At 42.6% G+C, this 16271-nt stretch overlaps 1 protein-coding gene across 1 annotated transcript in view; it reads left to right on the top strand.

Annotated features, from left to right (window-relative positions):
- Window positions 1–16271, top strand: part of LOC108234847 (adhesion G protein-coupled receptor L3) — a 289951-nt gene that overhangs the window by 189862 nt on the left and 83818 nt on the right. Inside the window, exons 9-10 of the mRNA XM_037976458.1 lie at window positions 2385–2570; window positions 8621–8659. Coding sequence (XP_037832386.1) covers window positions 2385–2570; window positions 8621–8659 — 225 coding nt within the window. The remainder of the gene's footprint in view (window positions 1–2384; window positions 2571–8620; window positions 8660–16271) is intronic.

A 16271-nucleotide genomic window follows, 5' to 3' on the forward strand; every position in this document is an offset into this window, starting at 1 on the left:
CCCCCCCCACCCCCACCCCCACCCCCGAGTAAGTCATTTTATGATTTTCGAGATATTTTTTACTCTCAGTAAAGAGTTTTTTTTTGTTCCAGCAAGCTGTCTGCGTTTCTGGATCTGAAGAAAAAAAAAAAAGCTCTAATTCTTGACAGGAACGAACATAACCACAAACTAAATGTTTTTATTTATTTGGATTTTTGGCTCAAATAAGGTTTCAGATTTCAAACTTGTCATGGTTAGTATCAGAAAGCCTGCCCTTTCAACATGTAGTAGTAAAAAAGTAATTATTTTCCTGTGAACGTGAAGCTAATTGAAACTTTTAGGAGGTGAAAAGATGGGTGGCTCACGTCACCTCCATGTGTTGAAATTGCTGATTTTAAAAACATTATTTATGAGTGTATTTTATTAGACAAGTTCCTCTGTGGATTCATCCTTTGGTTTTGAAAGCATTTTGAACGTCGCAACATTAACGTTTTTCGTGGCCAGAAGTTACCAGGAAGTGAACAAAAGGTAGACCTGGAGAGGCGTCTTTGAAAAATGGCAGGACGACAATGTTTTTCTTTGAGGACCTACAGCTATTAAATCCTGAAAATATTTTTAGAAGCATCACCAGCACACTAATCAAAGGGAGTAAATCCAGCTAATGAGACCATAATGACTCATGGGAATAATTTACTGACATCATTTCATGAGAGTTGACTCATTTTTTATTTTTTTTTAATAAATGGAAATCCAGTGGAGGGACATGTTTTGGAGCGAGACTTGGGCAGTTCCGTGTCTTTGCATCCAACAACAGATTGAATCGTCTATTTCTATGGTCTCTGGCTCACTCAGTTTAGCCTTGGAACCAGAGTTATGCCTCATTTGGTTCAGTAAAACGGATCTGCCCCGGTTAGATTTAACTTGAAGCTCAATTGGCTTCGGTAAGTTCAAACCAGTTGGTGTTTTTATTGGGTCAAACAGAACCGGACTGTCTTTATGAGATAATCAGCTGGTGCACCATTGAGGCAGGTTATCTTGTGATTGGTCGTCAATTTTATTGCTCTGGTTTGTTCCATGAAAGAGTGGCAGCAAAGGTCAAAGGAAAAGGTTTACAGGACAGTGGTGAGAGCAGCTGTGTTGGACGGTTTGGAGACAAAAAGACAGGAGACAGAACTGGAAGTGTCAGAGCTGAAGATGTTGAGGTTCTCCTCGGGAGGGACGAGGATGGACAGGATCAGGAATGAGGTCATCAGAGGTACAGTACAGGTTGAAGGACTGGGAGATAAAGTTAGAGGCCAGACTGAGACGGTTTGGACATGTCCAGAGGAGGGACAGTGGGTATATTGGTAGAAGGATGTTAGAGACAAAGAGGAGACATATGGATGCAGTTAGAGAGGACATGGAGGTAGCTGAACTGAGGACAGAGGACACAGAAGACCGAGTTAGACGGAGGAGGACAACTCGCTGTGGAGAACCCTGACAAGGGAACAGCTGAAAGTTTGCCATATCATCCGCCACCTTGTAGACTAAACTTTAAACTAAAATCTTGAACGATAAGAGCAAGTTTTGGGGATGACTCTCAGCTACTGCCACACCAAATTCTACCTCAATACTCATAAAACCGACTGAGTTATAGCTTGATTCGGGTAATCTCAGACATTCCAGAGGCTGATTTTCATCAACTTTGATAAGATTGTTCAACTACAGTTTCTGAATTTTAGATCATCACCCAGAGTTCCACCTTACCCAACAATGATCTCCCTGCTCCTAAAATGCAGCTTTAAGCGTCTTTAAATTAGGTTGTCTTTTTTTTTTCCTGAATATTGTTTGTGGGAAGTAATTTGGTCATTGTAGGTTGAAGAAAAGTGTGCAAATGAAATAAACTAATCCCCATTTTCTTGCTATAATAAAACAGCAAATGGAAATGCTCTAAGTTGTACGTTTTTCTAATTTAATCCGAGCCACAAGAAGCCAATTTTAAGGAAGAAAAAAAAAAGTATCCTTTCAAAGGTATCTCTTAAGTTTTTAAACCTATCACCTGGCTTCCCCAAGTTGCGCGCTCTGCATTAGTTTCATAAAGGTGTAAGGCTGTCTGGGGAAATTCCTTCAATAGTTTTATAATTACGTGTCGACACAATATTATGCCCCGGTGTACGCTCAGCTGCGTGAGAAGTACACAGCTGACGGCAGACGCATTAATTGTCTGCAATATTTCAGCAGTCAGCAAAAAGTTAAGGTCAAACAGGGTTTATTTTTACAGGATGGATACTTGGTTAATGCGATAAATCTTGTATTCCTATGTATCCAGGGTGCAGATCGTGGATTTGTGTTCAGCTATACGGAAACGTGTGTACGTCAGCTGCTTTCGGTTAAAGCGGAATGTGTTCTCTTCATCGTTTCTGCAGCTAAAAGCTGGAGAGACAGCTGCAGTCATCGCCCGAGAGCTGGCAGAGCAGACTAAGAGTAACCTTCAGGCAGGGGACATCACCTACACGGTGAAGGCCATGATTCAGCTGGTGGATCTGCTGGATGTGCAGCTGAGGAACCTCACGCCGGGCGGCAAGGACAGCGCGGCCCGGAGCCTCAACAAGGTACTGAAAGAACCTGCGAGCTCACTTTTCCTTTGGTTTTAAATAAAACTCCGCAGTATGACAGGCCGTTCAAAGGAATACAAGAAAACAACGTTTCTGAGCAGGACTTTAAAGTTCAGATCCACTGGAGAGGGCTTCCGTGGAGAGATTATGAACAAATAATGTCTTACCTGTTGTTGTCAGAGTTTGGAGAAATAAAGTTGAATTCTGGACGGATTGCCGAGCTAACAGCTAGTCAGAGCAGCGCTAAAACAAAAAAGTGGATTTCTGCAACTCCGATCTCTAAAATGTCATCCAACTGCTGTCTTCTAACAATCAGGTTCCTGTCGTTGTCAGAACTTTTAACCCCTTACTTTCCTGGGCTTCTGATAAAGGCCATTTAGTTGATTTCTGCTCTTGTCTGAGAACAAGAGGGCAACCACCTGACCGCGAACCGACTTCTTGGCTCCTTCTGGAGCATGGCGGAGCCTTAAAATACCCTCAGTCTTATGGAATGAATTTCAAACATGGTCAAAAACATTTGCAAGGATCTTGAACCTATCTCAAACCCGTCTTACCTTAGCTTCCGTCAATTTTAGAGCTCAAGAGCTACATTTTGTCACCTGTGTGGTGACAGAAGACTGTACTCTGAGGCCACAGCCCTGAGAGTCCAGGTCTGAACGCCACGCCGATTATGAATATTTCAAAAACTGGCCTCAATCTGCCTGTCTTCATTTAAAGAATTTACCTTCGTAGATAAAACTGTAAACATGGGAGCGACTGCCTCAGACAGGTGAGTCTGAGGTGAGCAGAGATGGGCAGTTTTACGAGCCATGCACAAAAAAAAGGCCACTCAGAATGCAGAGACACGGCTCGCTGGTCGCTTCGGCAACAAGCACTCAGAATTCAGTGATCGCAATAAAAAAGTTACCCTATTTTCCTGCATCTTTTTTCGCAATTTGAGTTTGCAGCCCAGGTAGACACTGTCTTAAAGTGTTATAAGTACAAAAATAAGGATTTATTTGCTTACTTACTTGCAGATAGACCTTTACGTAACCAACAGTTTCACAATAAATGGTAAATATGGTAAAAGTATTAGATGGAAGTGCTATAGCTAGCTGCTGCTGCTATGTAGACTTCCAAATGACTACACAGTTCTGTGCATATATCATATCTATGTTATAGTACTGAATGATGTAAGGTTTTTTAAAAAAAAGTTCACATGAACCTCTATGACTTTGAGACTGGAGTTGTTTGAAGACCGTCTGCTTTGATCTTGGTCTCGCTAAGACTAGCCACGAGCTCATCATTTTGGTCCAACTTAGTCTTTCTCTGAACTGGAATCGTTGAATGTGTTTTCTACAACATGTAAGAGATCAATTCACAACCGATCCAGTTTGAAACATGTCAGCCGAACGCCAAATTTGTCAAACTCTCCGTTGAGCCCCTTGACTTTAACTAACGTGGCGGTCAATCAAGCTCCACCGAAACAATGCAGAGTTTTTATCAACGCCGGCCGAACTCGAAGCTAATGAATTGATTCCCCACCCCTGTTCACAGCAGAGCGGAGAAATGAGGCACTCCGGTAAAGTGAGCTGAAATAATCCCGCCGTCTGACATCCAACTGAAAATGTCAGCCGTTAATTTGCCGGAGTGGCTTCACGTGGAGCCACACGCCAACACCTGTTCTCAGATGGGGTTTTTTATGGTCTTTTTTTTTTTGGAGAGGTGGGGGTCGTGGTGACAGCTTTAATTTGGTTGCCACAGCAGACACAGATGTCCCCATAGAGATTTTTAGTGCCAGTTTTCTCCGATTGAGAGCGAAGGCAGTAAAAATGCCCCCAAACAGCCTCGGAACAAACGTGCGATGAGTAAATTCGCATTCAGGAGCCAGAGGACTTTATAACACCTCTTGAAAGACTGGTTTCCTCATAAAATATTGCTATTTTAGTCTTTAGTTTCTCTTATAAAGTTAAGGAAATGGTGCAAAAAAAAAAGCAGCTGGACAGAGTTGAATTTAAAAAAAGAAAGAGCTTTTACAGCCAGAATAATTTAAGAGGTCAAAAGCAACTCTGTGATAAATTATTCTAAGCCTTCAGACATACAGTCCATTCCTGCAGTATATAGTTCATCTGCGAGGGGGGAGAAAAAAAATAGGTTCAAAACTTGTTTTTCTCTTTTTATCTTGTGTTCTTGTGAAAGCTCTGCTTCACGAAGGCGCTAGAAATGGTCTTCATCTCTCTGGCGTTCACTGATGTTTACCTCTCAAGTTCAATCATTTTGACACAATCTGCAAAGAGCTAAACAAATTAAAGATTTTTTTTTTTTTTTTTCCCTTTTCTTTCCTCTGGCCAGCAAAGCGCAGTCGCAGCGTGCCAGCAGACAATGAAAGGATTGACTTGGCAAACGTGGAGATCACTGTCGTTTTCGTGATCAAAGGGCTAACGGTAAAGACGGGACCGCTTCCAGAGGAGTGGGCCGCGATGAAGGCTCTGTTTCCTATGAAACGGTTAATCTTGTTGGGATTTTAGGATGGCACCAAACCCACACAGAGGCTTCGCCGGGCCTTATCTGGAATTATTTATTCTCCGTGCAACGCTAACGCCACTTCTTCCAACCAAATGTGCCTGCAGTTTTGCGGGTACGCTAAAGTTCTGTTTCTCCGATCTCTTGGACTTAAAGAATGAAGTTCAGACGTTAACTAGCTTTAACTAGCTTTCCAGTTCTCCCACAGGAAACTTGTAGAAGAAATATAAACACATGGTATCACCGGATTTCTGTTGAAGTCTTGTCTCTCCTTTTGATACCAAATAAGACTACAGTTTTTCCAAGACGGTGTGCAAATAATGCATAGTTTCAATCTGCAACTCTTATTTTTCTACACATTATATTGTCAAAAAAATCCTTTTTTAAAATGATATATTTATCTATGAAGACATCTTGGAAATGTCTGGAGATTTCTGTGCAGTTCTTAATGTCCCAGGGTCAAATCTTGTAATTCTGACAAATTTTGATGCTTTGCTGTTACAATCATGAAAACATTTGGATGAGGGATGTGCATTTCAAGGAAAAGTACTCTTTGTTTTTCAGTATTTTGGTTATTTATCAAATATTCACACACAAAACCATGGTCAACCAACCACCTCCGCGTCAGTTTAGACATTTAGTTTATGTCAGTATGTCGAACTTTATGATGCGGGGCTAATGCCTGTTATGTTTTTCTTTAAAATCACCGTGTCCATATGGATTGGATGAAGAGCCGCGGTGAATTAAGGTCGACTTCCAACAAGTCCTGCTGCGGAAAACCCCCTGTAACGCACACGTATTAAAAGCTCACCTGTGGCCGTAGTTTCCAGTTTATAATCCTTTCAAAATAAAGCTACAATGGCTGAGACATCACTGCTTCAAATTTGCTCGCCCTTTGTGACGTCAGCTGCCAGCTTCCGGTTAAAAATGGTGGTTAGGAAACAACCTGGCCCATTATTGCGACCTCATGGTCGTGTTAGCAGCATGTTATTAGCAGGTACAGGTTAAAAAGGGAAAAAAATGCAGTGTCACATTAAATCTTTGACTTTATTCTGTTTATTGACACCTCAAATATTTCAAAACCACTGCCCATCGTGCATTGTGACAACTTTAATGTCTGAGAGGTTTCTAAAACTGGATGGTAGTCAAACTGTGGTACATTAGGGCCCTGACTTCATTACTCTTTAAGAAATCTTAAAATGAGGAGAAAGAATGCTTAAAACATCCATGCTGCACCAGGAAATGATATTGTATACCTTAACAATACTTGACAAAAACAAAAAACAAAGGAACATTCTGGGCAAGGCCAAAGATCCTCCCAAAACAACTGTAGCTCGTTTTTTGCTTTGACACCGTTTACCGTTTGCTTTCGTTAACTCCTGTTGGACGTTTAACGGCAACAAAGCAGAAATGAAGCGTGCCAGATTTTTGAAGAAGTGGTAAAAATGGTTTTGTTGTTCTGGTTTTTAAGGTGTGTGAGGTAGGCTGCTCCGTCATCAGTTCTCATAATCTCAGATTGTCAGAATTAACTTTTTTTTTTTTTTTTTTTGAGGAAAACTCTTCTAAAAAAAAACATATGCTGTGAATAAAAAGGTGCAAATGGTCGTTTTTCAAAATGTGTGGACAGAGCCCAAGGTAAACGACTGGTGTCTGTAGACACACACACACACACACACAATTTACGCTGGTGTCAGAACAACGGCCAAGCTATCAAGTCCAAAGAACTCTTTATAGATCTCTGTGGTAAAACTGCAGTGAAGCCTAGATCAGGGCAGGGGTATAAAACCATTTCTAAACCTCTGAGTGCTCCCAGGAGCGCAATGACCTCAGTGATTGTGAAATGGAAGAAGTGTGAAAACATTAGGGCTCCTCCTTGGTTTGGCTGTCCAATAAAGCTGAGCGAATGGGGTCTGTGGCGACGGTCACTCTAACAGAGCTTCGAAAGTCATTTACAGCGATGGCGAGAACACGCCGCAGAGATCGCCGCCGCCGTACATCAATCAGGATAGTAAAGCAGCCGCTCTGAGTAAACGACACGCGAGAGCCAACCTCGTTTTGTCAAGTGACATTTAAAGGACTCTCGGAGCACGAGGAAAGATGTCGTCGGATCTAATGAGATCGGAACCTGTAAGTGTGTCTCGATAGGTTCAAAACCAAACCAGTTCCTTTCGTCCGCGCAGGCAACCCTGTAATTTGTTCAAACGACCAATTTGTATTTCGTGTACTGACTTTTCCTATGAAAATAAAGGAAAATAAAATAAACCGGCCAAATCCCCATCCCTCCCGCCAAAAAATTTTAATAACCCCCTCATTTTCAGAATAATAGAGGCACAACTCCTGTATGAGAACTAAATATGAACTTTTAAATATTTGGTGGTGTTCAAATGGGCAAATTCAAAGAATTATAGCAATCGTCCTAACCTTTTTATCACCCTGGCACAACTATTGCCCATCCCCTCTCTGTGTCTTAGCCTTTCCAGTTTATTTTGAAAGGATTACAAGGTGGCAACTATGGTCACAGGTGAGCTTAGCTCCGCGTCGATCCATCGGACCGTTCCAAATAAAGGAGTATAAAGATCCCCGGCGAGCAGAGTTGGCACCAGCACGTCTCTCTGTACCAAAGCCTCTGTTTCATTAGAGGGGTCTTTTTTTTTTTTCAGCTGCAGGACTTTGGGGTGAGTGAACAACACTCCCAACCGTGTGGATACGGCCATTTTCTTTTGTAGGGGGCGAAAACACGAATCGGGCAACGGGCCTGAATCATAAAGCGGCAGCTGAGATTAGCGCTCATTAAGGCTGTTTTCACCGCCTTTAAACAGTTTGCGATTGTGCCGATGCTTGTTGTGGTACGTTAAATAGCCCCACGCGAGCAAAGGATGAAAAAAGGCACGCATTGCGACAAACACGAGTTGGGTTTATGTTTACAGCTGCGGCTGGTAGGTGGATGGGGCACGGACGGACCGGGGGGAACAGGTCAGGATGGTGGGTGTTGAATATTTGAAGTAAAATCAAATAATTACTGATGTGTTTTTTGCCTAAAATGCCCATCCCTACTTTAAGCGTTGGTGAAATATTAACAAAACAGAGTAATAAAGGCAAAAAACCCCAGTGAGACTCTGCGCAGAGTTAGAGGCGATGGAAGGAAAATCACCTTCAGCTGCGACTTCACGGGGGGTCAGCAGGGGTACTCTGTCCTCTGGAGTTCAGCGTCAGACTTATTTGACACAAGCTCACATTTCAGCAGCACCGGTCCCTTTCTCGATGCTTTTCGGCAGGCCTAAACCCCAAGATTCAAGTCTTAGATTTGCCCAACCACAGACTTAACATAAATATGTGGATTTTAGGTCTCATAGTAGATAAATTACAAAAAAACCCCAAAACCCTACATTTTCAAACTAAAACCATGTGCAATCGAACACCTCCCGATGCCTCTCGATGTCCTGTTCACTGAAAACGTTTCGTCAAGCGGGACATTTTGTCACCTGTTGATTGTTGACCTGTTTTTCGTCCTAACTCCTTTTTATGCCTCTCTCTTTGGGTTGCAGCTGCAGAAGAGGGAGCGCTCGTGTCGATTTTACGTCCAGGTATTTGGATCGAGTTGTAACACCCCCCCCCTGCTTGCTNCCCCCCCCCTCACTGTGGCAGCTCTGCAGTCATTGTCATTTTCACCCTCGGATGTTTGACGATTGGCCCTTTGAAGCGGCGCAGGTCGACGGGAGCGCCCGGAATCAAAGGGTCAAACCTCATCGTCAACCCGTTTGCTTCATGCCGTCGTTTCGCCTGCCTACATGACATGTTTGTTCCTTCACCCCCCTCCCCCTCCCCGAGAACGAGCCAAAAGTTGAAGCGTTCCTACTGCTGAAGAGCCAGATGAAGTGACCTCGATATACTAACAAGTCGACTTCCAGCTACGAAGTCAGCCAAAGCCAACGCATGATGCATAATAAATATTTGCCCCAATTTACAAGGTGTGTGTGAGGGGCGGGTCTCCTGCTTTTCTCAGCGATTTTATTTCCCGTGCTCCGGAGTGATTTGTCTCGTCCCAGGGGTGAGATTTTAAGTTGTCATCGGAATAATTTCTGCCTCAACAAGAGAGCTGCGGAAGAGGCTGACGTTCTTTCGTACAGATGGCTTAAATTAAGCCGCGCACAAGAGCCAGATGTTTGGGGTTTTTTTTGCGCGCGCCGCTCGCGTCGAGCAACACGTGTTCAGCTTTGATTCCTCCGAGGCATGTCGGGAGGCAGTTTGTTGTTTGGGCCTCGGGCGACTGTGCCGACGACACCCAGGTGACTTGTGCGCGAGGTCACGGTCGGCGGTCGTCAACTTCAGCCACGGATTTTAGACGAGTGGAAATGGGAGCTATTATGAAAGATTTCATTGATTAAAACTAAAATAAGTGTTTTTTTCCCCCCTAATCAAACCACATTAAACAACAATATGTACTGACTTCATTGCATCTTTAATTAGAACACATAGAATATATTTGTTTCACTATTTTTTAAATTAATTTATTTATTTATTACTTGCGACCAAACACAAAAATGGCGCCATCTTCTTTTAGTTTTTGACTTCAGAATAAAACAGAACGTCACATTTAGGCCAACTACAGCGTTTAAATTTAGGACTGCTAGCAAAATATCTCATGAAACCACTGAACAGATTTTACTGAAACTTTCAGAAAGCAATCATCTACGCCTGATTCAAGTTTTAAAGTCAACCCGATTCAAGATTGTGTTCCATTTGTAATTTTATGTGAGAAATGAGACTTTTATGATTGTTTTAATGGGACATTCCTTGTAAAATAAAGGAAAAACGAATAAATAAATGGCCTTCAAAGCAAACTGACTTTAGAAAACAAATAAAAGTGTCTCTAACCCAGTCAGTTTTACAGATACTGAGCTAGAATTTGAGGTGGTAGTAGCTGGGATTCATCCCTGATACATATTTTGAGCACTATTCATTGCTTAGAACTTTAGCATGAACTGTTTAGGTCAGCCCTGTTTGTCTGTTAGCAAAATATCTCACCAACCACTAAATGGGTTTGAATGAAATGTTCAGAAAGGTCTCATTAGTTTCACGTTTGTATCTGATTTTGTTAGGAGTCAGTTCAGTTCAACATGGCCGCTACAACTAATCCACCCTGGCCGACACAAAAATGGACGTAACTTTATTGAATTTACAGACATTGAGCCGGAGTTTGATGCTGTAGTAGCTGAGAGTCATTCACGACACGTAATCTGAGCATGAAGTTGATGTTATAAAGGTTTGAAAAAACAACAACGACGACATTCCTCCTCTACATGAAATTTATATTCGTTTTAATCCTTTTTAAAGTCAGCCTTTTAATATCTACTTGTTTTACTCACCCCACCGCCCCCCCAAACGATCTCTTATAAATTAAATCAATTTCAGTGCAGTAGATCTTGATATTTTGGGCTACAGTGATGCTTGTTAGCATCGCTAAAGAAGCTAAAAGCGAAACCAAAAAGGGGGACATTTCGCACATCGTTCCACTCGGAGTTGCCTTTTTTTCTTGGCCCATTTGAGCCATTTGCAGAGTTTATGTTTGAGGGTTTACTCAACGCTGATAAAGACGACTGCACACACAGCTTAGCTGCGCTAGCTTGACAAATTCAAACAGCAGCGAAGTGCTTTCATTTGACTAACCAACATAATGGCACAACATCTGGGGCTGCAGGTAAACACAGGCATCGACTGCTCGTGCTGGCTGTCTTTTTTAAAGTGTGTGTGTATGTGTGTGTGTGTGTGTGTGTGGTGGTGGGGACTTTCATTGATTGGGGGAAATGGGCAATGTTTTCTCCAACAGGACCCTTGTGGTCAACATAAGTGGGATTAGCAGATGCACCTGCTTCCGCTGTTTCCTTTCGCCGCTCCGAGGATGCACGTGCTGCTGGAAGCAGACGGCGGTGGAGCTGAGGGAAAACGGCTGGAGGTTTCAGGTGGCGGCGCGTCGGCGGGGGAGAGGGACGGCGCTCTAAAAATGAAGCGAGGCGCTTCGGGTTGAACCAGACGGGAGAGGCGCCGCGGAGGGGAAAGCAGAGCGCTAACGTTTTAGCCCCCCGTCTGTCTGTTCGTTTGTCTGTAGAATTCACAAAACCCTCACAAACCACTGGACAGATTTCAATGAAACGTTCAGAACACTCGATGATCACTCGATGTGCGTCTGCAACTTATTTACATTTGGAGTTAATCCGGTTCAAGATGGCTCCACAGTTCGTTAACCTTTGCCACACAAAAATGGCCGTAGCTTATGTAATATGACAGCTAACGAGGTGAGGTTTATGTGGTAGTAGCCGGGATTCATCCTCAACAAGTACTCTGAGCATCTCCCTAAATGTGGCTGTGGCGGATGGCCGGGGCGGCCATCTTAAAACAGGCGATATCCGTTCCTTAAAGGAATGCCGGGGCTTTAATCTCGATTAGGAACTCCTTGCAGGAATCTAAGTTTCTGTCGGGATTTGCGTTTTTTTTTTTTTGTGTGTGTTGAGTTAATTGTTTATTTAATTCTGTTATTTGGTTCCTGTGTTTTGCTTTGTCAGTTGGTTCTTCGCTCCCATCTACACCTGCCCTGAGTTTGTAATCACTCACCTGTGGCCACTTCTTCCTAATTTCCTGCAGCTTTTTAAAACCTGCTCATTTCCCCTCATTTGTCGCTGGTTTCGTTATGTTTCTCTCCTGAGCTTCCTGGTGTCTCGTCGTGTCTCACCCCCTCATGGTTTTGGAGTCCTGTTGTGTTATTTAGTTCAGTTGCTGCCTCGTCAGCACTTTTGTTTTCCTTTTGTAAATACATTTGTTTACTTTTGAAGTTCCACCTCATCTGTCTGCATTTTGGGTCCGCCCAACTCTCCACGCATCGTGACAATATCTGCCTCGCATCGGTGCGAATCAAACTCCACTGAAGAGTTCCCCGGCAGGAACGTTTCTCTGCTTCGCCCGTTTGACTCTGAACGAACGCGAGACGAAACGGCGCCCCCGCTTCTTTCGCCTTCTCAAGTCACATCAACAGCAGCATGACGTTATGTTCGTCCAATTACTGTGATCACGTCCGTGTTGTCCTAAATCTGAGCGTGTTTGCTGCTTCTTTTTTTTTTTGTTTTGCCTTTAAAGGAAGAAGGGAAAGTGGGATTTGTCGGTCCGGAGTAAAATGAGCGCCCCCGCTTCAGGATATGAGAATATAAAACGATAACAGTTTTGCGCCTCAGTTGGAGCCAAATGAGTGTGACGTCCCGGGTCAGAGGGAGGATGTGAAAGTCTGACCCTGATGAAAACGACACTCGAGTGTAAAAGATGACCTGAGGGGAGGGGGGGGGGGTCGCAGAGCAGGAGGCTCTTAAAACCGTAGGGAGGCTCCTCGTTCGGGAGCGTAACGAGATGATAAAAGTTCCCCGGCAGTCCTTGTTTGAAAAGATGAAGATAAACGTCAGAGTCGAGGAATACTGATGGGCACCGCTCAGGACGGAGAGGAGGTCTGCGGACCAGTGAGGGGCAACGGCCGGGGACGTCACTTCTCAACCGAGGAGCTTTCTCAATGATTGTAGAGTTGAGTTTTATACTGCTAGGGATGAGTCTTTCCTGTCTGCATCTCAAACTAAAACGAAGATGGTTCCTGTAGTCAGCAAGCTTCCTTGACATCTTCGTAAACTCCCGCACTACTCCTAGGGTGTCCTTCCCAAAGTGGGTGGCAATATGCTGGTGTAGATTCTCAGTCATCTAGGCCATGGTAAAATTCAAAAAAGGTTAAAAAACAAAAAAAAACAACTGGACTTCTATTCTGTAGCTGAAGACGTTTCGCTTCTCATCCGCGGAGCCGGGGACGGTTTTTGGAAACACACGCACCGCTTCCTCTTTGAATTTCAGCAGCTGAATCGAGAGTACGGAGTTTATTTTTAATCGGACAAAATAAATCAAACCGACACAAAGATGCATTTTATCGCCGGAAAAAAAAAAATATTGCATCTAAATTGAAGATGTAAAATCTAACAGTTCTGGTTTTTAAGCTGGTTTCATTTACAGTAGTGGAACCTGGGACATGTCAGAAAGTGTTGGTCAAGCTCAGGCTTTTGGTCGAAAAACGGATGAAAACAAAAAAGGTTTCACTTGTTTCAGAGCAAATAGTCAATGTCACATCTCCGACTCAACCAAGATTAAGATTGTGGCACAAAACGGTGTTTCATTTACCAAAAAAAACAGTTTTTAACGTCTCCTCCAGGAGTCGTACTCAACTCAACAGATTATTTTATTTTTATTTCTTTTATTTTAGCCACTGAGATTCTTTTAGGCATTCCAGAAATGGTTAGTTGATTATTATTAGATAATGGAAGCACAGAACTATGCGCTCTTAAGAGGAAAGATTCGTTTCATCGAACAGTTTGTGAACTAAAAACACTCGAGAGGAACCATTTGATGTAGAAAATCCCAAACTGTAACAAACAACAAAAAAACACCCAACTAAACAAAGAATTACTTTAAAAAAAAGCAGTTGAAAGAAGAGAGAAACTAAAAAGTTAGTTGTAATTCACAATCTTGCTACTAGATGACACCAAACCCTGTAAGGAGGAGCTTTAAAGACTCTAATAGGTGCCATAAACTGATCCAGAAAAACAAACTAATTGGAGCAAATGGAATCAGTAACCGTTGGAGTCACCTCTGTTAGCAAAATATCCCAGAAACCACTGGAGGGAGTTTAATCATCTCATCTTGAATGTGAACAAAACAAAGGAGATTGTAGATTTCAGGAGAAACAGGGTCAGATCAAACCCTATTACCATCATGGGAGAAGAAGTGGAGGCAGTTGAGGAATATAAATACCTTGGTGTTCATCTAGACAACAGGCTGGACTGGAGACTCAACAGTGAAGCCATCTACAAGAAGGGACAGAGCAGACTGTACTTCTTGAGGAAGCTTAGATCCTTCAAGGTTTCCAGCAAGATGTTGCAGATCTTCTATAAGTCTGTTGTCGAGCGTGTCATCTCCTCTGCCGTCAGCACCAGAGCCAGGGACCTAAAAAGGCTCAACAACCTGATAAAGAAAGCTGGTTCTGTTCTGTGGGTGACCGTGGAACCTCTGGAGATGATGATGCAATGAAGGATTTTGCATAAAATCAAGGAAATCATGGACAACCCTGTCCATCCTCTTCATGAGGAAAGGCTTCTTCAGATTAGCTGTAAAACGGACTGCTACAGGAGATCTTTCCTGTCCACAGCCAACACTATAAGAACTCCTTGATTTAAATGAGCTACGTCAACATTTAATTTCCCTTTGGGATTAATAAAGGATTTTTGAATTGAATTTAATTAATGAAACTCAGAAAATTCACATCTACATCTTATTACCTTTTGCGAACCGACCTCAGCAAACAGAAAAAACAAACAAACGCTACAACTCAGTCAGTTTTACAGATACGGAGCTGAAGGTTGGTGTGGTAGTAGCTGAGAGTGATCCCCAACACATCCTCTGAGCTCCAACAGATCGCTCCAGATCTCACATCATAAAATTACCTTCAAGTTTTCACCAACACTGGTAAAATATGTTCAACATAAGATGATCTCAGTCTTAAACTCTGCCATGAAAGCCTTTTAATAAATTATCGTTATTAGTTTTAATCTTTGCCCAATATAGGCTTTACAAATAGTAATAAAAAGACTTTTTGCACTTTCATAAAATTAAGTAAGTCTCTTCTTTTATATCCAAACATTTACGACTATTAGCTGGTAATATTACCGAAACAACTATAAAATAATTTTTTTCTAACTTGTTCCCGAACTGAAAAGGTTACCTTTGTGTGTGTTTTTTATCTTGGAAAGTCTGTGCAGTGCTGAATTTCTGACAGCAGTTTAATATTAATGTTGGAGGAGGAAAAAAAAAAAAACTATTTCTGTCTGAGAGGAGAAGATGTGACACGGTTTTCTTTCCAAACCCTGATAAGTCTGAGAGGATGTCCCAGAATGATCAAAAGCGGGCGAAATGCGAAACAGCGGCGCATCATTAACTAAAGCCTGTTTCCTAAAAAGGGCCCCGGTTTTCCTCTGCACCCGGGGGTTAATACGGGGGAGACATGCGGGGAGTCGGAACACAAAACTGCGAGAGAGAAAAGGTAAAAAAAAAAACAGAAAAAACAGGCAGGCCCAAAGAAACTCACCTATGAGAAACAACCACCCACACATTCCAAGGATTGATCAAATATTAAAGCCGAGGGTTACATGAGTGCTCAAAGAAGACAGACGATTTGACCAGAAGGTGAAATATGACAGGTAAGAAAGTGAAGGTCGAGCATTCCTTCATTGAATTCGAATGGTTGGACTTTGGTCAAACCTAGGAAACAACCTAATAAGCGTGCGATATTTCAAGAATGTCATGCTCAGAGCATGGGTTGTGAATGCCTCTCAGCCGCTACCACACCAAATTTCAGCTCAGTATCTTTAAAACTGACTGAATTATGGCCGTTTTTTGTGCCACGGCGGCCAACTTAAATTCGGTTGGCTCCAAAAGTCGATCAGTTTTCGAGGTCCATCCAGTGATTTGTTTCCAGGAAGTTTCAATAAAATTCATCCAGTTGTTCCATGAGATATTTTGCTAACAAACAGACATAATTCATCTTTTTTAGTTCCTGGCAACGTTTTAAACAAAGATCTTGCACGTTGTGTCAGTATTCAAATTATGTGTTAGGGATCAGTCTCGGCTAATAACGCACCAACGTTTAGGCCAAGATCTGTAGAATTGAGGAAGTTTGAGTCATTTGCGCGTTTTAAGGTCAGTTGGACCAAAATGAACCGGGTTTCCTCGATGTTCAACCAGTGATAATTTCTGCAAGTTTCATTAAAATGTGTCCAGTGATTAATGAGGTATTTTGCCAAAAGATAGACACATGAGGCGTCATCCTCATGTTCCCGTATCCCCCCTACGTTCCCCAAGTACCTATGTTCTCCGGAGCCCTGTTCCCCAGTATCCAGAAAGTCACAAATTCCAGGAATTGCAGCTTTCTTACCGTAATTGAGTATTTTTTTCCCATTTGTATTTAGACATTTGAAGGGGGAGCCAAGCATCTTTCGTGACTTTCATTATTAACCTCTGAAGAACATAGGTACCGGGGAACCGATGGACCCGACACGTGGCATTAGGATAGGATCGCTCCTCAGTTTCAGAAGTAAAACAAGCGTCAGGGACCAACTGGTTAAC

The sequence above is a fragment of the Kryptolebias marmoratus genome, linkage group LG7 (genome assembly GCF_001649575.2).
Source record: "Kryptolebias marmoratus isolate JLee-2015 linkage group LG7, ASM164957v2, whole genome shotgun sequence".
In the NCBI taxonomy this organism is placed as follows: domain Eukaryota; kingdom Metazoa; phylum Chordata; class Actinopteri; order Cyprinodontiformes; family Rivulidae; genus Kryptolebias; species Kryptolebias marmoratus.